Source organism: Gigantopelta aegis, chromosome 6, assembly GCF_016097555.1.
Source record: "Gigantopelta aegis isolate Gae_Host chromosome 6, Gae_host_genome, whole genome shotgun sequence".
NCBI classification, from domain to species: Eukaryota; Metazoa; Mollusca; class Gastropoda; order Neomphalida; family Peltospiridae; genus Gigantopelta; species Gigantopelta aegis.
The window spans coordinates 81,027,776-81,053,736 of record NC_054704.1 but is presented as its reverse complement, the minus strand read 5'-3'; the positions used below and the strand labels follow the sequence as shown (position 1 = coordinate 81,053,736).

The 25,961-nt window shown below is 38.9% G+C and overlaps 1 protein-coding gene across 2 annotated transcripts; it reads left to right on the top strand.

Annotated features, from left to right (window-relative positions):
* The first annotated feature begins 16,136 nt into the window (after nucleotides 1-16,136).
* Nucleotides 16,137-22,896, top strand: LOC121375228. 2 transcript variants are annotated; one of them, XM_041502550.1, is made up of 3 exons: nucleotides 16,137-16,411; nucleotides 20,522-20,596; nucleotides 21,905-22,896. In XM_041502550.1, exons 1-3 carry the CDS (start codon nucleotides 16,302-16,304, stop codon nucleotides 22,518-22,520), a joined length of 801 nt encoding a protein of 266 aa, XP_041358484.1. In that variant the 5' UTR covers nucleotides 16,137-16,301; the 3' UTR covers nucleotides 22,521-22,896. The 2 variants fall into 2 exon arrangements, with proteins under 2 accessions (XP_041358484.1, XP_041358483.1); XM_041502549.1 differs by having other exon boundaries at nucleotides 21,902-22,896.
* Nucleotides 22,897-25,961: the final 3,065 nt, after the last annotated feature.

Sequence of the window (25,961 nt, the reverse complement as noted above, 5' to 3'; positions counted from 1 at the left end):
GGGGTTTTCTGTGTGGCTTTTTGTATTCTTTTTTGTGTTTTAGGATGGTTTATCGGGTTGGGAAAAGGGTTACGGTTGCGGGTAATTTTAACATGCTCATACCCTACGAAGGTTTCGAGCATGTCTGTTCCGGGTCCCGTTTCTGGATAGCCAGAGACCCGACCCGGGATAGAGGGAAAAAGGGAGCCTATTTTTGTCAAGCATGGGGTTTTTTTCCGTTATTATCTCCAACATATTTAGTTTTATACCGAAAAGTGAATGATACTGATTTGAAATTCCACCTACCATGTAACCTTGTTTTGGAACAAGGCGTTCTGCTATGTCTAGCGGTAACTTGAATGTCTGTTGTGTAGCCCGGAGACAAATACTGAAGTGTTTTCACCTGTGGAACTTACTTTTGATCTTTTGTTTGTCTGAGAAATTCTTAAATCTTGAGACACCGAACAGAGTTCACTTCTGTTACAAGTGCTGGGAGGAGCGGTCGGGTTAAACTGATTTCACAAAGGGAAGCTTTCGGATAGAATTATTCATCCCGTTTGTTTGGCGCCACTTGTGCGTGAAACGGGTAAAACTTCTGTTTCTGCATCATGTTACCACCACTCGAAGCCAGGAATTGTATACTCTTGTCAGTAGCTGTTTGTTAGTATGATCATTTGCAATATGGCATGCACGTGTTCGTTGTGTGGAATAAATAAGGATTATATATATATATATGGAACCTCGTTAGTCCGGACTCCAGTAGTCCGGAATCCTCACCTTACGGACGTTTTTTTAGCAAAACCAAACGACCACTCAGTAAAGTTATTCATTAATCCAGATATTCAGCTTCCGGAACCGGACGGTCATAATTCTGAACCAAATGTAAAAAGTAAAGGCAAATTGCTTCGTTTGACCGGTCGCCACTGATTAAACATAAAAGTAATCCGCCAATTAACACTCAAGGAATCGACAGAGATAAAATGGCTGCACGGGGTTTCACACCGCAGTTTATTAACCATTCACCTGTGTTTATTTAGTGTTAGTAGGATAAAGCACAAGTGTTCACAAGTGTTTTTTTTTTTTAAATATAATTTCTTTTATCTATGATCAGACTGGCTGTTTTATTTTATGAAAAAAAAACAAGAGTATTTTATTTTTAAAAGTGGGTAACTCTTGATCATACCCTACGGTACCCCATGACCTAGTTTTGTAACTACCTTCCTAAATTACCTGTATGATTTATTACTGAATACTGTGCATAATTGTTTTGGTGTCCAACTCAAGAGTATTGTCAGTCACCCAAAATAAAGACAAAGGAAACGTCTTTATATGTTATTCCTATTAGACTAGGCAGAATTTGTGAAAATGTGCTTATTTAAAGTGATGAAGGCAAATGGTGTTAATTTAGGGCATACAAGCTTTTTAGGGGTATTGAAGGGTGCTGAAGTCAAATCTGCTGTATGCCCAGCTCAAAAATGGCTGATAATGCCTCAAATTTGATAAAACTAAGATGGCCGCCACCGCCGGGCTGAAATGTATTTATGTACATATCATTTTAACTAAACAAGGTAGAAACTTTAATGAAATGTGCTTTTGTAGGTTTTCACATATGGGGAATCCAATGCCATATTCAGTTTTGAGATCAAATGTCAAGAAACTGCTTGAAACTCATATGTACATAAATACATTTCAGCCCGGCAGTGGCGGCGATCTTGGATTTCTCAATTTTGAGGCATTATCGGCCATTTTTGAGCTGGGCATACAGCAGATTTGAGTTCAGCATCCCTCAATACCCCTAAAAAACTTGTATGCCCTAAATTAATGTTTTGTTATTACTACGCTCTAGTTATTCTAGTTGGATATGACTGTGTGTATATTTTACTTCTATCTGTCTTCAGACCCACACTATTCGATTACCACGACTTGATCATCGATTAAAACTCGCCATTAACAATTTATGACGAGGAAATTCAGAACAGCAGTTTTAATCAGAAAACACATTTCCGCACCGAAGGATCGAAACTGAAGTCGTCTCGGTTATTAAAGTTACAACGTTTCGGCAAAATGATCTTTGTGACTACTGGCGACTACGCAAACTACAGACATGGGGAGGTAACTCCCGTGGATAACTCTACTCTGTTAGTCAATCTTGCCGCTGACACTACCGGAAGTTACAACTGTTCGGTTCAAATGGAGGCTGTGGTTGACAGGACACCGCATGACCAACGTCAGCTGAATGCTTTCTGGTACATCATAGTTGTGTTGTCTTTCTACGCCATCAGCATGGTTCTGTTGATGATCAAGTACATTAAAAGAGAAGAGGAGGAAGTCTTTTTGGACCAGTACTATGCAGAGTTTGTCAAGCGAGAACAGTTCCAGAGCGCCACGATTAAAAACAAACTCGCCCTTCAAAGAGATCGACACAACATCACCAAAGCACTGAGAGTGTTAGAAAGACAAAATGCTGTGAACGTTATTTTTGAATCGCAGTCTTCTCGGGATGATGTGGTTGTTGTCTGAAGTAGAAACTTTAGAAAATAACAATAAAATATATTATAGTCATGCATGTATCTAAAGATTTTTTTTTACAAAATGTGGTCTTTAGAACGTAAAGGAAAGCTTAGTTTGTTTAATGACACGTCAGCATAATTATTTTAAACAATTTCTATTTAAGTTTAACATATGGTTGTTCTGACAATTAAAGATTGAGAGAGAGAGAGAGAGAGAGAGAGAGAGAGAGAGAGAGAGAGAGAGAGACAGGAGAGACAGGAAAAGAAAGAGGAAACGAGAGGAGAAGAAAGAGGAGAGAGACAGACAGACAGACAGAAAGCGAGAGAGACAGAGAGCGAGAGAGGAGGAGAGACAGACAGACATACAGAAAGCGAGAGAGACAGAGAGCGAGAGAGGAGGAGAGACAGGAAAAGAAAGAGGAAACGAGAGGAGAAGAAAGAGGAGAGAGACAGACAGACAGACAGAGAGCGAGAAAGGAGGAGAGACAGGAAAAGAAAGAGGAAACGAGAGGAGAAGAAAGGAGAGAGAGAGAGAGAGAGAGAGAGAGAGAGAGAGAGAGAGAGAGAGAGAGAGAGAGAGAGAGAGGAGGAGGAGGAGGAGGCCCACTATTGCCATACAGAATACTCCTGAAACGTGGCAGTGGGTCCTTCACATGCATTTTTCTACAGGCGATAGATCCTACGACCCATCGCACATCAGGCAAGCACATTGCTGCTGATCTACATCCTAAACCTGGTCCTTAGAAGAAGAAGATCTTCATACACAGATCAAATATAAACACAGTATAATGGAGAATACTACATGAGTTGCCGTTATGTACCATTTGTCTTTTTGTTTTAAAATGTAACCTGTATAATAAGCGAAAGCAAGTTGGATACTATTTTAAACAACGAATTGTAAGATAAATGGTTTCTAACGGACACGAATATAATTTTCTATTTATTACATATATTCATAGGCATACGGGCTCCATTTTTTGTAAGGGGGTGGGGGGGTTGACAACTGGTTTTTTGCCCGATTTCAACGAAAATGCCCGGATCTGGGCAACAACAGTTTTTCATATCATTATTGCCAAACAGCTATATAGAGTTGCAACCGAATCAATACGCATTTTTACATGGATTACAACTAATTTTGCTGGTAGAATGATGGAAATACATGGTAAAGGCCTCAGGTGAGCACATTTTGCTCGAATATCTCTATCGTTTTTACCCGAAATGGAGGATTTGCTCCAACACTAGGAGGGCATGTGACCCCTGCCACCCCCCCCCCCCCCCCCCCACCCCACCCTCTGTCTGGTACGGTTATACATATATTCTCAAAAATAAGATTTAAAATCTTTGTTTAACGTATTTTACAACTAAAACTTATTCACGGTTGTGTAAGAAGTTATATTTAAAATCAAAATAATTATACATCCCTATTCATTGCCAGGTGACTACTGCACATGTTACACATGTAGGCTTGACTCTAGGTTAGTAGTTAATAATAATTAATTCCGTTTAAAATAAAGTCCTTTTTAGTGCTGTAGAGTTAAGCAATAGTAGTGCTAAATGTGATACGCACTTGCCACTTTTGCATGCAGATAAGTTAGAAGTTGAGTATGTTCAGCTGATTTCACAATTTTCAAAATGACCGCCCAGTGGCGGCTCCAGAAAATACATTAAGGGGTGGGCCCCAGTGACATGAGGTGGAATGCAAAGGGAACTTTGGGGAAGGTTTGGATGGGGATCGTAAAATTTGTTTAATTAATATATAATAAAATTATAACTATCGCAAAATTTAGGGGGCCGGGCCCTGCCCCCCCCCCCTCCCCCAGATCAGCCTTTGCCGTCATTGTTTACTCTGTTCGTGTCCAATTATGTTAGTGCAAGCTGTAACATATCGACTTCTGTCGTGTTTTTAAACCCATATTTATCTTTTCATATTTAAATTTTGAAACTAAAAAAAATTGTTTCCACTAAGACCATCTTAAAATTAAATTTACATAAAATATTTAAAATATTTCTTGTTTCGTCAGTGTAAAACCCTCAGGTGAAGTTTAAATAGCTGTTTGAGCCGACATCTAAAACATGTCCAGAAGAGCCCGCAAATAGCAATGGCAGCGTTCTTGAACCTTAATTAGATATACGACCGATAATTAGTTTAAAATTTTAAAAAGCAATAAAATGACTGCATGGCAGAAGTGATCGCTATCAACTTTAAAGGAACTGTCCTGAGTTTGTTGTCATTATAAAATGTTTTTAACAGAGCTTTTTTTAACAAATAAAATTACCCTTTAAATACATTTTCTTGTTTAGAATATCAGTGTCTGTACATTCATTGTGTTTCTGGGCCCCGTTTTATATTTAGCGATTTTAGTGCTAAGACCATCTTAAGTGCATAAGGTAGTTACGCAATTACGGTAATCATAGCGCTAAGATCGCTTCGTATGTTGGTAGTGGGTGTGGGTGTGGGTAATTTTGGCATGCTTCCATCAGAGAACTGTTCAAGCACGCCTGTCGTGGGCACAATCTACCTATGTATACCTACTATTGGCTGTACTTTCATTTCTAATCAGTGATCTCCAATTGGCACTGATAAATAACTACGGGTACGGTTAATGCAAACATATTTTCAAAGATAAACATTAAAGAGACAGACCCTAGTTTCAATCCGTGAAAATTAACACTAAGTTTAGCTAATCTACAAACCTGTAACACATTTGGATAAAGTTACAACTGAGTGAAACATGAGTCTGTGACTTTGAAATGGTGAAATATCCTCTAAAAATAGACTAAAAGTCGACTCCATAACTGTTACTTCTCAGACGCACGTGCGTTTTTAGAAAGATGAGAAATGCATTTTGTGACATTAAAAATACCATGATGACCAAAAACACTTCGAATGTACGGAAATGGATAATCTAAACAATAAAATCTAAGTAAAGTATGATTTCAGTTATCAAAAACGGTTCTAATAGTAAAACATATGCCTTGGTGTTTAAAAACTAGGGTATGTCCCTTTAATTACAGTGCTGTAGATTATATTAAAAGACACAACTCAATGTTTTCCATTGTGAAGGTGAAAGCATTTTGAATCATTGAAAATGGTCGGTCGGTCGGAAACAGTAGCAAAAAACTCGGGACAGTCTCTTTAACTGTCGCAGTCAGCTAATCGGGTTTGTATTGACGAACTTTTTCCTGACAAGCTGCTGTGCCACCGTTAAGTAGCAGTTTTAGAAGATAATTGTATTGATTACTGTTCTTCAAGATGGTTACAGTACAAAGGTCGAGTGCATCATTTAATGAGAAAAAAATCAGATAATATTGGTTTATCAATATTGTTTTGAACTAAGAAAAGAATGTATTACTATTTTTATTACATTAAAAGAAATTATGCTAGGAATTTATTAGGCCAATTAATTTTGTTTTAACTTGATTTCCACGCATAGGGCCTATATCCAATTTTAAAAGTTCCAAGCACGCTGTCCTGGCAACGAATCTCAGCTAACTGACCTGTCTGTTCAGGATACTGGGTCAGGAGCGGATTATGCTTTAGGTAAGGGGGGTTTCCAAAACAATATGTAAATGTTTATAATTTGAAATTATAAAATTTACGTGAACATCAATTTAGATCTAGGTGGTGGGGTTGGTGTTTTTTTAGCCGGGGGGGGGGGGGGGGTCCGTGCAACTGGGAAATCCCCCATAATCCACCCCTGTGGATATAAAAGATCTCCAGTCTAATTAAAATTAGCTCCACTATTACATGTGGATCTAACAGCAGCCTGTTGGAGCTCATGACCAGTTGACCTTTCATTCGACCAATCAAAACCTTACTTGCAAAATCATGCCAGTGATTTGAAAAGAATTTGAAAACATTCGGGATTATCTCGCCTTCATGTAAAATTCTTTAATCTCATTGGTTGTTTGCCGTTGGACAAATCCCGTATACCCCTGTGGGCGGAGCCAAATTCTCTTATACCCCGTCGGTAATTTCCAACAGTTTCCAGCCACCCCAGTTAATGCTAAAGCAATAATTAGATTATAAAAAACATTGATAATCAATCAAGTATACATAATTAATTTTATAACAAACATTTGAAGTTAAAAACTCGTTTATCGATGGAACTATTTTTCGTCACTGGCAAGTGGTTTCGTCCGCGTCCGCGTGGTACGGCTCCGTTAATAAATTATTAACAATTATTGTCTGGCGTTATTTTGATTTTTGGCTATATGATTTAACATGTCGGCAAGATAAATTCGTTGTAGAAGCATTTCTCGGGGTATATTGCTTTTTATATACCCTCTGTGTGCTCTTTTATCCCCTCGTCTTCGGCTCAGGGTACAGGAACACACAGAGGGTACATAAAAAGCCATATACCCCTCGTGTAGCCCGAGTATTTATGTCCAAATGTCCGTCTAGCTCTCTTACAGTCAGACATCTTCATAAATCAAGGCTAATATTCGTTCCTCGTATTCAGCCTTGATACATGTCGTCAAGAAATCGTGCCACAAAATGCTTAAATTTCATTGGATGCGATGAGATCTGATTGCAACGAATCGCAACGCTCCTTATAGATTCCCTTGTTATTGTAAACAAAGATGGCAGCGTCAGCGTCCGGCGGTTAATTTTTAATATTGCTTTCAAGATTGTCACATGTTACCGATGCTGTGATTGGTCAGCGATGTCATCGTGTAAGGGACATATTCGGTGTTACAAATTTTCTTCCAATAGAGGGCGCTAGTAGTGGATATCAGTAATCTTGACTACATGTATCAAGGCTGAATACGAGGAACGAATATTAGCCTTGATTAATGAAGATGACAGTCAGAGTACTCGGGCTACCCCTCGTGGTGCTTCTACAACTTATATTATGCCGAGGGTATACGAAATGATTCGGGTGAATTACAAAGTATGCCAGATACTAATTGCAATATAAAATTTTATATAAAATTCCTTTCAAGAAGAAAAAACAACAACCGTGATGGTATAGCCATAAAATCTGTTTATACTAATATACAATCTAGAGTTTATTACTCATGGGCGTATGGGGACTCTTTGATTTAGGGGGGCTGGAGGGGTTGATTTGCCCGAAATTTTACCCAGATAAAAACTGCCCGAATTTTCCCCACTGTTTTGCCCGAATCCTTGCCCCCCCCCCCCCCCCCCCCCCGGGTCGTACGCCCATGTTATTACTGCACTTTCCCCCCTGTTTTTTCAATGTTGAAATAGACCAACAAATTCGCCTATTGCATAAATAGTCTCCAATATTTTTAGAATTTGTATGCTCCCGAATAACGCTATAAAAGGCGAAGTGTAATTGGTCGATATTTAAATTGGTATTTATAGATGAAATGTCACCTGGACATGGCAGTCTACGCAATGCTGTTAGATCTACTGGTAGAACCAGTATAGCTAATTTTAACCAGATTGATAGAGCTCTCGCCTGCGGTGCGATGGGGCACAAGATCGATCGACCTCGATGGACTTGGCGTTTAGGGGGGGGGGGGGGGGTGTCCTATTAATCAGTGTTCCACGATGGGACGGGATTTAGATTAGTCGGCCGAGCGCTCGTCTAAGGTGCTTGCGTCGCAGGATCGAACCACCTCGGTGAATCCATTCAACTGCTTGGGTTTTTCTCGTTCCAAAGGCCGTGGTATGTGCTTTTCTGTGGAAAAGTGTATATAAAAGATACCTCGCTGGTAATGGAAATATGTAGCGGGTTTCCTCTGATGACAACGAGTCAGAATTACCAAATGCTTGACATCCAATAGCTGATGATTAATTAATGATTGTACTCTACTGGTGTTAAAAGTTAAACAAGACAAAACGGTGTCACACGACTGATACACGTATATCAAACGCCGTGCTATGTAGTGTCTAGTTCATGGGAAAGGGCTTATAAAATATAACATATATCTTTCTACGTGGCAGTCACCTCAGACATGCGAGTTGAGTGCTCATTTCGGCGTGCTTGAACATTAAAAGGATGTTGTTATTTATATATATATATATACATACATACATATAAACGCGGAAGTAAAAGTTGACATGCTGTTTGCGTTGTTTGTTTTGAAGAATTTAGAAGATGACATCTTCTTTACATGAAGATCAGTTTGAAGTAAACATATATTTGTATGTACAATAGTGTTTGGTTACTATTTTGTATTTTGTACCTGAGAACATTAGTCGAGATCGTTAGCAATACCATCAGTACTTTGATACACATTTACAAGCATAGGGAGAAGTCCTATATATCGATATGGTATGCAAGTATCACACGTTTTTATAACGTACATGATTATACATAACATAAAGTTCAACAACTTTTCCAGAAGTTAAATACAATATTCATAACTTAGACCAAACATCAAATTAGGATCGTATCGGGTTGCATGGATATACCACTCGGTTAGGCCTACCCGTTCTGTTGATTACAATCAACACCACTATTTCTACTATTTCTATTTATAATCCAAATACTGAAAAATAAATCATTTCCTACAACAACAAAAAATATATATCTGTAACAATGCTACATTTTTAGTTAGTTATTTTACCATCGTTTGCAAACAAATTTACTGTCGTCTGCACACACATTGCGGTATGGTAACAGAAACGTTTCATTTATATACCTTTATTATACGTCATGATGTCATTGCATAAGCTGGCCTAGAGATTAACATGCGGAGGTATAGTAGATCAATTCTCGAAAGGTTATTTCTCCCTCAACCGATTTTATTATTATTATTATTATTGTTGTTGTTGTTGTTGTTGTTTTTGTTGTTGTGTGTTCTGTGTATGTGCGTGCGTGTGTGTAATAATTATTATAATATCTGTTCACTTTACTCACTTCACATCATTTGTATAGGAGTTGGTTTTCTTTCCTTACAGATGTATATTTTAATTTTACAAGAGCCTGAAGTAGGCCTACTCTTTGAGGCACATTTTGGAATTCAAAATAGAAGACCAAGACTAAGAACAGTGGAAACGGAAGAAACAGTATCTGTATTAGATGACGAGCGGGACGTAGTCAAGTGGTAAATAAGCGTGACCAATCTAATCTGATGCTACGTATGATTTTAACATAAATAATATATTTCACGACGTAAACGATAATGATAGTGGTATTAACAGGAAAATTAATGAAGAAGAAGTTTTAATGGCAATAAAACAATTGAAAAATAACAAAGCTGCCGGTGTCGACCAAATAATCCGCCCCTGTGGGTTAATGGTTGACAGGCGAACACAATGAGGGATATGCTATTACTACAAACAACTTAATATATCTATATTTGTGTGACCCATATTGGTTAATGGTTGACAGGCGAACAAAATGAGGGATATGCTATTACTACAAAGAACTTAATATATCTATATTTGTGTGACCCATATTGGTTAATGGTTGACAGGCGAACAAAATGGGGGATATGCTATTACTACAAACAACTTAATATATCTATATTTGTGTGACCCATATTGGTTAATGGTTGACAGGCGAACACAATGAGGGATATGCTATTATTACAAACAACTTAATATATCTATATTTGTGTGACCCATATTGGTTAATGGTTGACAGGCGAACAAAATGAGGGATATGCTATTACTACAAACAACTTAATATATCTATATTTGTGTGACCCATATTGGTTAATGGTTGACAGGCGAACACAATGAGGGATATGCTATTACTACAAACAACTTAATATATCTATATTTGTGTGACCCATATTGGTTAATGGTTGACAGGCGAACACAATGAGGGATATGCTAATACTACAAACAACTTAATATATCTATATTTGTGTGACCCATATTGGTTAATGGTTGACAGGCGAACAAAATGGGGGATATGCTATTACTACAAACAACTTAATATATCTATATTTGTGTGACCCATATTGGTTAATGGTTGACAGGCGAACAAAATGGGGGATATGCTAATACTACAAACAACTTAATATATCTATATTTGTGTGACCCATATTGGTTAATGGTTGACAGGCGAACAAAATGGGGGATATGCTATTACTACAAACAACTTAATATATCTATATTTGTGTGACCCATATTGGTTAATGGTTGACAGGCGAACACAGTGAGGGATATGCTATTACTACAAACAACTTAATATATCTATATTTGTGTGACCCATATTGTTGATTGTTTATATATAGATATAGAGGGATTGTTTTTATCGGTATATGTGCATGCATTTATGTAAGTCATTCTCCACCATTGTTCCGCACTATTGTACATAATATTGTATTTCATAGTTATAATGCTGATAAGTTGTAAAACTTAACGGAATAAAGAACTTGAACGTGGGATCGATCCCCGTCGGTGGAGCCATTGGGCTATTTCTCGTCCCATCCAGTGCACAACAACTGGCATATCAAAGGCCATGGTATGTGCTATCCTGTCTGTGGGATGGTTCATATAAAACATCCGTTGCTACTAATAGAAAATGTAGCGGGTTTCCTCTGTAAGACTATAGGTCAATATTACCAAATGTTTGACATCCAATAGACGATGATTAATAAATCAATGTTCTCTAACTTTAACTTTAACTGTATTGGATGAATATGATAAATACAGTCCAGCAGATGTTGACAATAATACTGAACATAGAATCAAACACTTATCTGATGATAACACCAGTGAGCAGAATGATAACTGAACCTGATCCAGTTAGCACAAGTTACAGAAAGGATGCAGTGGATTGTCTTTTAGAAAATAATCTGAAAATCAAATTTATGACCATATTTTGAAGTTGAGGGAAATGGAAAAAGAGAAGAAGGAAATGTAGGCCTACATAATATTCTCGCTGGGTAAAAATTAAAGGAGGGCGGAAGTCCCCCTCCACCCCACCCCCTAAAAAAGAAAGCAGAAGAGAAAAAGGAAAAAAAAGGGGTGAGAAACATGGTTACCGTATAGCCTAGCCCGAGTACTTGGGCTACGTGTAGGCCTATCGTAGGGTATTGGTCGACTTTGCGAAAAGACATACCCCTTGTTTTAATATTATTTTAATAAAGATTTCAAGATATCTAAAAAAGTTATGGTGTTCCCCTAAATTGGGATATCATGTCTGTGTTCTTTTTATTTTTTCATCGAATGATTCGATCGCACTGATATCGCTAGGTAATAAAAAGTAGTTTCGTTTTTGTAAAGGCGGTGTATATATAATTTGGCATCCAAGAAAAATACTTTTAATGATGAACACTACCACTTCCGTTATTTTTATAAGCGGTGATACCCCCAAAATTAAAAGTTTCTAATATTTCATAAAGAATTGCCGAATAAACAAATGACTAATTAAAAATCATCAGTTATGACCAACTACATCTGCAATTTGAGAACAAAATATCAGACGAAAGACAGTGAACACAAAAACTGATTGACCGAGGCTGTTAGAATAGTGTTAAATTACGTAACGGTAACTACCGTAAGCTACTGAAGTTTTTCCACACCGCGGTTTGTTTTCTTTGATGTGTGCCGACTGATCGATTTTATTTTTTTTCAGTGTGAAAAAAAAGTGTCCAATATGAAATAGCGGAGCTGGATTCTGTAAAATATAGTAGGATGCGGGAAAATAAAGAGGGATGGAGAAAAACAAAGGGGGCGGCAAAACACGAAAGCTGGGCGGCAAAATGCAATAGCGGGCCGGTCGCCCCGCTTAAATGGAGCAGAGAGAACACTTATCACAATAGAAACAAAACTAAATATAAAACCATTCGACCCTTTGTCCGCCCCAAGTACCAGGTTACAACATGCCCACTACCAACCGAAGAATGAAACGATATCGTTCGACAGTATGACACCAACAAAATATGAAATTACGCCATGGTGGATACAGGAATCTGAATAAAGTGGGGTGGGGTGTCCCAAAAAGTATGTTCTAAACAAAAATAAGGTAGGCCTACTTCAGATTGTGATATAATTATTTCTGATGAACCTGTTTGTACCCTTTTGAGAACATAAACTAGAAGAGCAGTCCACAAGACATGGTGGTGACTGCTGCGATCGATCAGTGACCGGTCCTTACTTGGGGTGGGTGGGTGCAAGTTCATTACTGCTAACGAAGTGTTAAAAGTTACAATGGCACGAAATAATAACAAAATAGTAACAATAACATCATTTTCACCTGAAGTTAGTCATTTTTTTGAAAATTATTTATATCGACGTTTAAATATAATGTAAGACGCGGAATTAATATACTAACGAAAACACCACACATGAGGCTAAGTGACAGTATATCGGACGAAAGAAAGAAATGTTTTATTTAACGACGCACTCAACACATTTTATTTACGGTTATATGGCGTCAGACATATGGTTATGGACCACACAGAGTTGAGAGGAAACCCGCTGTCGCCACTACATGGGCTACTCCTTCCGTTTAGTAGCAAGGGATCTTTTATTTGCGCTTCCAACAGGCAGGATAACACAAACCATGGCCTTTATTGAACCAGTTATGGATCACTGGTCGGTGCAAGTGCTTTGCACCTACCCATTGAGCTCTGCGGAGCACTCACTCAGGGTTTGGAGTCGGTATCTGGATTAAAAATCCCATGCCTTGACTGGGATCCGAACCCAATACCTACCAGCCTGTAGACCGATGGCCTAACCACGACGCCACCGAGGCCGGTATATATCGGACGAGTTCTCGGAATTTTGTCATCGTAATAGATCCTGGTTGCCCTTGACAGCGTATATCTATCGTCCGATTTATCACGAAAATTAACCAATGAAAAAAAGGCTTATATGAAAATTGTCTTTGAATCATAAATAACACATGGTGTTCTCAACAACGGGTGTGTAAGAATATTGCGTATTAGCTTTTAAAATTATACTTATCATAAGTTATGTCTAACAAACAATTTTTTTTTTTATTTAAGGACGCCACTAGAGCACATTGATTTTGTATCTTATCATCGGCTATTGGACGTCAAACATATGGTCATTCTGACACTGTTTTTTAGAGGAAACCCGCTGTCGCCACATAGGCTACTCTTTTATGACAGGCAGCAAGGGATCTTTTATTTGCGCTTCCCACAGGCAGGATAGCACGGTACCAATAGCACAAACCATGGCCTGTGTTGAACCAGTTATGGATCACTGGTCGGTGCAAGTGGTTTACACCTACCCATTGAGCCTTGCGGAGCACTCACTCAGGGTTTGGAGTCAACCAAGACTGGTATATCAAAGGCCGTGGTGTGTGATATACTGTCTGTAGGATGGTGCATATAAAAGACCGCTTGCTACTAATGGAAAAAATGTATCGAGTTTCCTCTCTAAGACTATACATCATAATTACTAAATGTTTGACATCCAATAACCACTGAAAAATAATAAATCAATGTGCTCTAGTCGTGTCAATAAACATAACAAACCTTAACTTTTAGTACGGGGGATACTGTGATCCTTTGTTTAATAGTATGTGCGTATAACACACGCTCCGCCTCGTAGTACTTGCAACATGAAGTATCATACATGTACATACATGAGTTTGTTAATTTTTAGTTTTTGTTGCGCTTATACAGACAAGGGAGTTGCGTTGCGTAACTTTTAACCATGCTCATATACCACGGAGGTTTCGAGCATGTCCGCCCCGGAGTTCGATCCCGGAAAGCCAGGGACCCAGCCCGGGGCAGATAATTTATAGGGGCAATTTTGATTATTACTAAAAAATATATAATATGGGACTTTATAACTTTTTGTGCGCGTTCTAAACTAAAATAAATCAAAAAATAAAAATTACAATTAATTTAGTCGCCTTTTACATCGGGCAATCTGAAGAATAAAACATAAAATGTTAAATATACTTTATATATTTAAGCCCTAGGAGTTGGAAGTGGAGGTTAGTTTTAGGATTTTACGCCCCCGCCACAGGAAGTTTGACAAGGGAGTGCCTAACAAATAGGGTTCGGAGCAGCAACTGAAGAATCAAGACCCATTAATAGAGGGCCGTCTTTTGCTAGACAAAAGGATATTTTTTTCAATTATAAACAGAGGCCTACTGGTACCAACTGTCCGTGATTTTAACCACATAAAATTTCAGAACTTTAGATTTTTGTGAAAAGTATTTTTAAAATATATGTATACGAAATACGATGTCAGAGACCCACAGTTCCCTCTGTGCCCCGAGTTTGGGCCGACATTACTGGGCTATATTGGGTTACTGGTTCCACTACCAAAAAAATAATAATAGGTTACTGGTTCTACAACCAAAACAATAATAATAATAATACATGTAGTCTCTTCTATATACACTGGTCAAAGGCCGTGGTATGTGTTATCCTGTCTGTGGGAAAGTGCATATAAAAGATCCATTATTAAACATTGGGAAAAAATGTAGCGGGTTTCCTCTCTAAGACTATACATCATAATTACTAAATGTTTGACATCCAATAACCACTGAAAAATAATAAATCAATGTGCTCTAGTCGTGTCAATAAACATAACAAACCTTAACTTTTAGTACGGGGGATACTGTGATCCTTTGTTTAATAGTATGTGCGTATAACACACGCTCCGCCTCGTAGTACTTGCAACATGAAGTATCATACATGTACATACATGAGTTTGTTAATTTTTAGTTTTTGTTGCGCTTATACAGACAAGGGAGTTGCGTTGCGTAACTTTTAACCATGCTCATATACCACGGAGGTTTCGAGCATGTCCGCCCCGGAGTTCGATCCCGGAAAGCCAGGGACCCAGCCCGGGGCAGATAATTTATAGGGGCAATTTTGATTATTACTAAAAAAATATATAATATGGGACTTTATAACTTTTTGTGCGCGTTCTAAACTAAAATAAATCAAAAAATAAAAATTACAATTAATTTAGTCGCCTTTTACATCGGGCAATCTGAAGAATAAAACATAAAATGTTAAATATACTTTATATATTTAAGCCCTAGGAGTTGGAAGTGGAGGTTAGTTTTAGGATTTTACGCCCCCGCCACAGGAAGTTTGACAAGGGAGTGCCTAACAAATAGGGTTCGGAGCAGCAACTGAAGAATCAAGACCCATTAATAGAGGGCCGTCTTTTGCTAGACAAAAGGATATTTTTTTCAATTATAAACAGAGGCCTACTGGTACCAACTGTCCGTGATTTTAACCACATAAAATTTCAGAACTTTAGATTTTTGTGAAAAGTATTTTTAAAATATATGTATACGAAATACGATGTCAGAGACCCACAGTTCCCTCTGTGCCCCGAGTTTGGGCCGACATTACTGGGCTATATTGGGTTACTGGTTCCACTACCAAAAAAATAATAATAGGTTACTGGTTCTACAACCAAAACAATAATAATAATAATACATGTAGTCTCTTCTATACACACTGGTCAAAGGCCGTGGTATGTGTTATCCTGTCTGTGGGAAAGTGCATATAAAAGATCCATTATTAAACATTGGGAAAAAATGTAGCGGGTTTCCTCTCTAAGACTATATGTCAAAATAACCAAATGTTTGACATCCAATAGCTGATAATTAATAAATCAATGTGCTCTAGTGGTGTCGTTAAATAAAACAAACTTTTCCTTACCCACTGATGTTGGCCTATACATGTAATGTAACTGTTTACAGTTGACCTTCGGGCAGTACACCTCCCATTATTTTCGTCAGCCTGCACGTAGAATTAGAGGTTATTGTTTGAACGGGTATTAGGCAACAATCAATAGCGAGGAGCACTTGTCACCTGTGCCGAACCGGCTTTCCACGTAACGAAGTCGATGGATTAGAACGCTTTCATTGTGCTCTGGGCTCCCACACGCCAGTCCCCGAGCAAGACCCCGCAAGATCTGGGTGGATATTATTGATGATGTCGCGCTCAAAGAACGAAGTTCGGTTCGAAGACAGTATGTCGAGTGGACGAACCAGCCCCGGCAGTGGGACGGGGAGCGACAAGACCAGATCCGATGAGTCCAGGTTTGAACCGTAGTTTTTTGTGGTGGAATGTATATACTACTATAATTATATAGTTGACTTGTTGATTACACAAAGGTCCTGAGTCGTGCGTCTTTATGTTGGTCGAGTTTATACAGATTAGGGTATAATACGTACAGTATCCAATGTTCATGATATACACTAACCCTCAACCCTAACTAAAAATTATAATGGAGGGGACCGGGCGGATATTATACCCAAAAGAGTATCATGCTTTCTTTGGTTTCGTTCGTGGTTGTTTTGGGGTGGTGGGTTTTTTGTTCTCTCGACAGCCAGTTTTGTTGGTGACTGGACATAGCTTATTGCGCTAAGGTGCGATGGATGGTAAGATCGATCCCCCTCGATGGACTAATTGTTTATCCCTTCGTCTGTTTCTTTCTTTCTTTTTTTTCGTGTGTGTATTTATGTGTGTTTAATGTGTTCTTTCAGTTTGTTTTTTAGGGTTTTCTTTGTGCTTTTGTATTTTGTATGTATGCCTTATTGTATAGTGAGACAGCCCAGTGGTAAAGCGTGGTCGGTCTAGGATCGATCCCTGTCGGTGGTCCCATTGGATATATAAAAGAATTCCCAGCCAATACTCCACAACTGATGTGTACCACATGTACTATACTGTCTGTGGGATAAGGCATATAAAAGATCATTTGCTGCTAATGGGAAAGAGTAACCCATTGCGTGGCGGCAGAATGTTTTCTCTTTTTATCACTATCAGTGTGGTCGTTAACCACATGTTTGACATCATATAACCGTAATTAAAATGTGTTGAATAAATAAAACATTCCATCCTTTCCTTCTGTTAGTGGATCTGACCATAGGTACTTGATGACAGGATAATAAACTATTTCCCAATTGAGACACTAGTACACGATACGGTTACTGCATATTAGTCATCATTGACGTTGTAGACGGGTATGTGGAAGTCATCAAATACCAAAATGAAAAGGGGGGGGGGATGCAGCGAAAGATTATATACCCGACTTTGACTTAAGTACGTTTTTTAATTACTTTGTATAATATCTACATTTTAAATTTTATTGCATCTTTATAAAGCAGCTTGGAGATTTAAAACGTTTCCATAATTGATATTCCAATATTTCAAGTCTGTTTTCAAATTTATAATTTTGCGTTGAGAGTGTTGGGAAACTGCCACCGTCACTGACGTCTGCAAAACGCTTGTAACAATATAGGCTACATCTGTGGTTGGGACGCTAAATATTCATCATATTTTAAATGTCATGATGCAATAATATTATTATCTTTTTTTCTTCTCTCGTTGATCATAACAATACCTTTTGGGGTTTGTATGTAGTACGTGCTTCCGGTGGGTTCTTTGGAGGGGTATATTGAGAACAATTAAATTATCCTGTCATCAAGTGCCTATTGATCTGACGTCATTCAAGACAATTTATATCCAGTGACATTTCGGCACAAACAGGGCGGGAGTCCCGGACGTAGCCCAGTGGTAAAGAGATCGCCTGATACACGGTTGCTCTAGGATCGATCGTCGTTGGTGGGCTGATTCGACTATATGTTGTAACTAGTACACGGAGGAAGGAAATGTTTTTATTTAACGACGCACTCAACTCATTGTATTTACGGTTATATGGCGTCTAACATATGATTAAGGACCACCGCAGAGATATTGTGAGAGGAAACCCGCTGTCGACACTTCATGGGCTACTATTTTCGATTAATAGCAAGGGATCTTTTATATGCACCATCCCACAGACAGGCTAACACATACCAGTCATGGTGCACTGGTTTGAACGAGAAATAGCCCAATGGGCCCACCGACGGGGATCGATTCTAGACCGACCGCGTATCAAGCGAGCGCTGTACCACTGAGCTACGTCCCGCCCCAACTAGTGCACGACGACTGGTATATCAAATACCGTGGTATGTGCTATCCTGTTTGGGATTGTGCATATAAAAAAAAATCCCTTGCTACTAATGGAACAATATGGTGGGTTTCCTCTCTAATACAAGAAATGTTTGACATTCAATAGCCGATGATTAATAAATTAATGTGCTCTAAACAAAACTAAGAATGTTTTCGTCATGAACAGTCATTCCGAGTGTGTTGAGGCAAGAACGAACATTGAAACCGTTATATGGACTGGTAAGCTGGACAGCGGGACGTATATAATGCGGGGACCAATTTTAAATCTAATACCTTCAATTATACGTACTTGCAGACAATGCACCAAGTGTTTAAGTGTAAAGCAGCGTTCTAAGTATGCGATTTGTCGCACCGACTTCCCGCTTGCAATTTGTCGTGAGAAACGGGACATGTTCTAATTGGTACGACTTCGACACGACATGTATAATGTTGCGATTTAGGTATTCTCAAAGTACGATTTGTCGTTCGATCTTATGCGACAAGTCGGTACGACTAATCGCTTAACGAGAACGCCGCTTCACGAGATTCTAAGACCTTGAATTTTACTAACGGGTATGAAGGCAACGCCACACAATACAAATGTCTTGTTCGAGAATAGTCGATTGCACAGAAACCGATCATATCGTAATGTTTGTTTTGTAACAATCTCACGACTGGTGTATTAAAGGTTGTGGTATTTGTCATCCTGTCTGTGGGATGGTGTATATAAAATACCCCTTGCAATTAATGAAAAAATTTAGCGGGTTAGCAAATGTTTGACATCCAAAGCCGATTTTCACAGCGGGTTTCCTCTCTCAATGTGTGGTCCGTAACTATATGTCTGACGCCATATAACCGTAAAATAAAATGTGTTGAGTGCGTCGTTAAATAAAACATTTCCTTCCTTCGTGTCGTGTGGTGTTGCCTTAATACACGGTAGTAAAACCTTTAACTCATTAGTCGTGTTATACGTTCCCAAGTTGTGGTTTAGCGAGTCTTAACATGCACCAAATTAATGGATTTGTTACCTCTACACTAATGATTTCAAAATCACTCAAATTTCCCGGACAGTGCAAACTTTTACTTCAACCACTTGTTTAAAATGTTACGTGACCTCCCTTTTCCCACCCGAGTGTTATATTCGGGGGGAAAGGCTTTGGTCAAATGGGAATTTAAGCCTGTATACAGATTTTAGGTTTAACATATATACAATTTAAGCTAAAAATTGTCTTGTTATTTACACAACCTTCAGCATTCCACGGGTTATGTCATTAACCGTAAGCATGTCAGCAGTCAATAAAGCAACGAATGTCTTTACTTATTTCACACTGGACCCATTGACTTGGTTTAAACAATTAACAAATCTTTGTCAGTGGTTTTATGCTCGACATTCTAATAGGGTGTACACGAGTACTCGGGCACGGGCCTGTGAACGGACTCGAGTACCCCAACAAGTGAGACAATGTAGAGCATTTATTTCAGCAATACAAGTTGCACAATAATTATATGATCATTTGCTACTTTCTCTTTTTAATCTGGCCGTCCGTCCATCACAGTACTAAACGTATCAACCGGTTTCTAAATGCAATACAATGGCATGATTTAGCATTCATGTTCATCGTTGGAATTAAGATGCATAATGGATTTGCCACTAACCTTTCCTTTAATTCAATATGGCAACATATAAAACTGAATATATAATTTTTCCAAACTTTAAATTAAATTATATATTTGTTACATATTGCGGCTTGCCGTAGTACAGGTTTGATTGTGTGCAAGGGCGACATAAGTTTCTGGTCTTATTAACGGACAATTTTCAGATCACTTTTCTAAATATATAAATAGAATGCGTTTTATTACTAGTATTTGGTAAACCGTTTAAATTTGTGCCCAAAATTTTAAACAGTTAACGAGCGTTATTTGTTGTTTTGTTGTTTTTTGTGGTGTGTGGTTTTGTTTTGGGTTTTTTTGTGGCTGTTTAGGTTTTGGGGTTTTTTTTAATTAACTAGACTGAAAGTTTCGCAAATTTCCGCCTATTGATTTCCCACGTTCCCTCCTCGTAACTTTCTTACTAAGAGAACAATTTCTGATTTAAATCGGCTTTACCCACACAAAAAATGTTTGAAATTTGATTAATGGCTACCTACCTACCAAACAAACACGTGAGACTTGTTCAACTTGTAAAACCTTGTTCTCATTGATTAATGTTGTTTCAGAGACAGTATCAACATCGGAGATACAACTCCCAGAGGGATTCTCAAGTCTGGAAATGACTCGGACGACGGCAGTTTGTAAGTACTGAGTTAAAAGTTAATGATCCTAGTCCCTAGGTATGTAGGGCTTACATCGAATTTCAGAACACACTGGATTAGCCAAATTTGATCATTTAAGCAAGACGTTATAGGTAACGTGTAATTAAAAAGTAAATAATCCAGTACTGACCGCAATACCTTTTCTATTTCAGCCAGTATTGAACTTGAGAGTAAAAAGCTAAAATTATAGTCGTAATTTTACAGTCTTAATAACTAGGATCAGCCTTTAAATTACTTCACTAGTAGAAAGAATTACACATTATCGTTCATGGTCATCAAATGGGAAGAACATTATGATGTATTTCCATGTATTAATACAGTATTATTTGAAGGATGCGCTTGCAGTAACTTGTCTCAAGTGCAGAGGGGTTTTGCAGTCCATGGTTCAAAACTCACCAGTGGACACTGCATTATATACAAAATATATTTGAATATCTTTATTTAAATTTTTAAAAAACCTCATTATATAAATGTAGTGAATTGGTTCTGATGTGGGTCCAGGACGTAGCCTAGTGGTAAAATACTCAATGATGCGCGGTCGGTCTAGGATCGATCCCCGTCGGTGGACCCATTGGACTATTTCTCATTCCAGCCAGTGCACTACGACTGGTATATCAATGTGCTCTAGTGGTGTCGTTAAACAAAACAAACTGGGGTTTTTCATATTTTATTTATTTTATTAAAATTATATAGCTTTGAATCATTCTTATTGTGCCCACCCCTACCTAACCTCCCATCAAAAAACAAAAGAAAGAAGTTTATCCATGTATATGTACTTCTATTTTTGCTAAGGAAAGAAATGTTTTATTTAACGACGCACTCGACACATTTTATTTATGGTTATATGGCGTCAGACATATAGCCACACAGATATTGAGAGAGGAAACCCGCTGTCGCTACTTCATGGGCTACTCTTTTTGAGTACCATCAAGGAATCTTTTATATGCACCATCCCACATACAGGGTAGTACATACCACGGCCTTTGATATACCAGTCGTGGTGCACTGGCTGGGACGAGAAATAGCCCAATGGGCCCACCGACGGGGATCGATCCCACACCGACCGCGCATCGAGCAAGCGCCTTACCACTGGGCTACGTCCCACCCCCATCCCCCTTTGCTAAGGATCGACATAACCAGTTGTGGCTCTCGAAATAATTTCATAAGTGTAAATATAGTGCAGAATTTTTTGTTTTGGGTTTCGTTTGTTTTAGGGTTTTTTTGGAGGTTTTTATTTTTTTTAACTGATTAGTAATAATATACCTGTACATATCTTCTCTTTAGCAGGACTCGACAGAGTGATTTTGACTCTGACGTGTTCCATGGATTCTCAAAATCCTTCCTGCCGGGTCTGCACGACTGGACGACCTGGCGAACGCAGATCAACGACGCTATGATCGACCTGATGGAAGAACGCCACCGTATCTTCAGCTACCCCGGCTCCGTCCGCCACCTCAGGAAGCACAGCCGAGTCTTCAAGAACCTCACGGAGCCCAACTTCGGCGTCCCTTCCGTGATCTCGGAATTTGCTCTGGATCGTGCAGTCCATGACTACATCCATGGGGACGAGGGACTCATACTGGAGGCACCTGCCTTCGTCAGTTTCGGGATACCGAGGGTGAAGATCCGCACCAACACGACGTACACGAGTCCGAGCAAGAAATCAGGAAGGACATCAACCAGTAATACGTCAATCCAGTACTCTGCTCGGTACAGCGAGTCAGAGTTGCAGAGGTCCAAGCTGAACGCTCGATACTACAGAGGTATTCCGAAACGAGCGGTTGACCAGACAGTTGTGATAGTTGCGCCTGTTGGTGATAAAGCAATCGGCAATGATAACCACGAAATGGAGACCTTGTGTGCAACTATGGATTTCGTGGACGAGGAAGAGGAATTTATCTAAAGTCTGAATAATTTGTGGATTGCAAGGAAATAGCCATTGCGAGGTGCAAGGAAATTAACCATTGCAAAGAATTCATGGTGCTATAGACCCTAATGTTGATGATGATCATGGACAAGAGGTCATCGATTTCTTGCCAGTTAGATCAAAGGCTGGTTCTCACATCGGTCAATAATGTGGAGGAGAGAACAAGAAAAAACCTTCCTACAATTGGTGGTCGATAATACCACCTATCTTTTTCTATAATTGTATATATTCACTTCATATTTTCCTAACATGTTGCACGATGTTAAAATTGAAAAAAGAACCAAAACATCTTTATAGCAATTAGAATTAAATGTGTTCGATATACGTTGTAATAAAAATGTTTTTGAACTCATATTTGCTTTTGTTTGTTATAAAATCAAAATGTGGGTGCTGTAAGTCTCTTTTTATAATAATATAGTTTAGTTCGGCTTGGAATACACGTTACCATGGAAGTAAAGTGACCAATCAGCGTCCTGACGATAACTTGTCTGCTTATGGCAGATTTAAAATGATTATTCAGAGTATATGGTAATGAAAGATCAGGACTATATATACATTAGTAGCAAGGCAATGGTGGTAGTGTATCCACAAATTATCTCACCTATATGGCTAGCTCCATGGCCTGATGTGGCTCTTAACGGTCCTGGTATTATAGAAATTGGTTTAGTTAACGACGCACTCAACAATTTATTTACGGTTATATGGCGTGGTTAAGGACCACATGGATATTGAGGGAGGGAAGAAACCGGCTGTCGCCATTTCATGAGCTACTCTTTTCGATTAGCAGCAAGGGATCTTTTATATGCACCATCCCATAGACAGGATAGTACATACCACGGCCTTTGGTGTACCAGTCGTGGTGCACTGTCTGGAGCGAGAAATAGCCCAACTGGCCCACTGACGGGAATCGATCCCAAACCGACCGCGCATCACGCGAGCGCTTTACAATTGGGCTACGTCTCGTCCCTGGTATTATAGACTCGTAATGCGTTAAAATTAGTCTATGCTTTATTTGATACGCCACCGGCCTCGGTGGTGGCGTGGTTAGGCCATCGGTCTACAGGCTGGTAGGTACTGGGTTCGGATCCCAGTCGAGGCATGGGATTTTTAATCCAGATACCGACTCCAAACCCTGAGTGAGTGCTCCGCAAGACTCATTGGGTAGGTGTAAACCACTTGCACCGACCAGTGATCCATAGCTGGTTCAACAAAGGCCATGGTTTGTGCTATCCTGCCTGTGGGAAGCGCAAATAAAAGATCCCTTGCTGCTAATCGGAAGAGTAGCCCATGTAGTGGCGACAGCGGGTTTCCTCTCAAAATCTGTGTGGTCCTTAACCATGTCTGACGCCATATAATCGTAAAATAAAATGTGTTGAGTGCGTCGTTAAATAAAACATTTCTTTCTTTCTTTCATTTGATACGCCATGAATTTTGCAATTGTCCAGTGTGGTGCTTAACATCCCTTTGGTTGCAGCCAGGTTCATTTTGTCAGCTCTTTACACACCAATGCATAGGCGTGCGGGCTCCCATTATTGGGAAGTGGGGGAGAGAAGACACATTTTGGCCCGTATTAAACGAAAATGCCCGAATCCAGATAACGTGTATTCATAATTATATTGGACCAAGTAGATATATAGGTTTCCAAATTAATTTTTACATGAATTACATCTAATATTTTTAATAGAATTCTGAAAATACATAGTGAAATGTTTATAGCTCATTTTGCCCGAACGCGAAGAGTTGCTCCATAACTGGAGACCGACGCCATATAACCGTAAATAAAATGTGTTGAGTGTGTCGTTAAATAAAACATTTCTCTCTTTCTTTCCATAAATGGAGAGAGCTGGTTGACAACTCCACCTCCATCCGACCGTCCCGTACGCCTGATGCATCGATGGTATTCTAAGTATTATGGTTACTCACAGGACATGTACTCTTCAAAGGTTTTTTTTCACTGTCGCTTCAGTCTTGAAACTACCCAATGCGTTATTATCATTTCTCTACGCCTACGTTTATAATAAATGGAGATTTACATGACCTAAATCAGCGATTACCTAAAGGATATCGAAGAACTGTATGCCAAGAGAAGAAATTAAAATATGTAGATGCACGTTTTTAAATGGTCAAATATTAAACTAAACTAAATATTTGTTGCCATGGTCGTGCATGGTATTTGGTCTAGTGTTGTCACTATATTGACCATGCCAGGGGTGGAATTTAGCTGTTGGTGGAACCCTCAATTGAAGTGCTTTGATCAAACCATCTTGGTAGCCGCATTCTCTGATTGGAATAAATGAATGAATGGATGGATGCTTGAACGACACCCAGGACAAATCAGGCGCATGAATAGGCCTACTTTTTATGTACTTTTTTGTTTTGAATAATCAAACCTGCTGTTGACAGACAATTGATTATACTATACCTAGTCCTGCGTTACCTTAATTCCCCATCAGGCGTGGATCAAAATGGAGGGTGTATTTCAATAGCATTTCGACATTTTCCCTTGAGTTACGAAAATGTCCGGAAACGTTGCCATATAAACGTCAACAGGACTTTGACGTGACGTCAACAATGCTTTAACGTTTTAATGTGCTTATGGATGTCAAAGCGATACTACGTACATTCTTCTGATTATAGTTTGTGCGAACAGATCACTCTTTGACATTTAATAATCATATTTGTTAAATATGTAATGTTTAAATGTAAAATATCTGTGCATGGACCTAATACATGTACTACCTAATGACGACAGCTAACTACGGCTGTGCTCTGTTGCAATGTTTCTACAAATGTTGAGCGGATATATCAATAGAGGCAAGTATTTGATTGTTTGTGAGGATCGTTGGGACGCGGAGGCATTGGCGTATGGGTGTTTTATATTGAGGGGCCACCCACATTGTGCGAGGGGTTGGGAAGGAGATGCGACTAAAGAGGGACACATTTATGCGAGGCAGGGGGGATGGGGGAGTAAATCCTCAAATTCTGGCAAAATATGCTAACCTAAAGCCTTTTTACAATGTATTTCCATCATTCTACCAGCAAAATTAGTTGTAATTCATGTGAAAATGCATAGTGATTCGTTTTCAACCCTATATAGCTGTCTGGCAAGTAATGCTAATATGTTATCCTGATTCGGGATTTTCGTTTAATTCGGGCAAAACCCAGCCTCCCCCCGCCCTTTACACAAATGAGAGCCCGTACGCCTATGGAAGGCCATAGCCCCCATGTTCCACCCTGCCTACGCCAATGCATATTAATAAGACTGTACAAGAAATGTTAGCGAGGTTATTTAAGTTCACTTCATTTCAGTTTATTATTTTAATTTAATCGTAAGAACTGACCTCGATGGTTAAAAAGGTGCGCACCCTCTCCAATATTCGAAGACTGAAACATCCAGTGTTTAGCAGATAAATATAA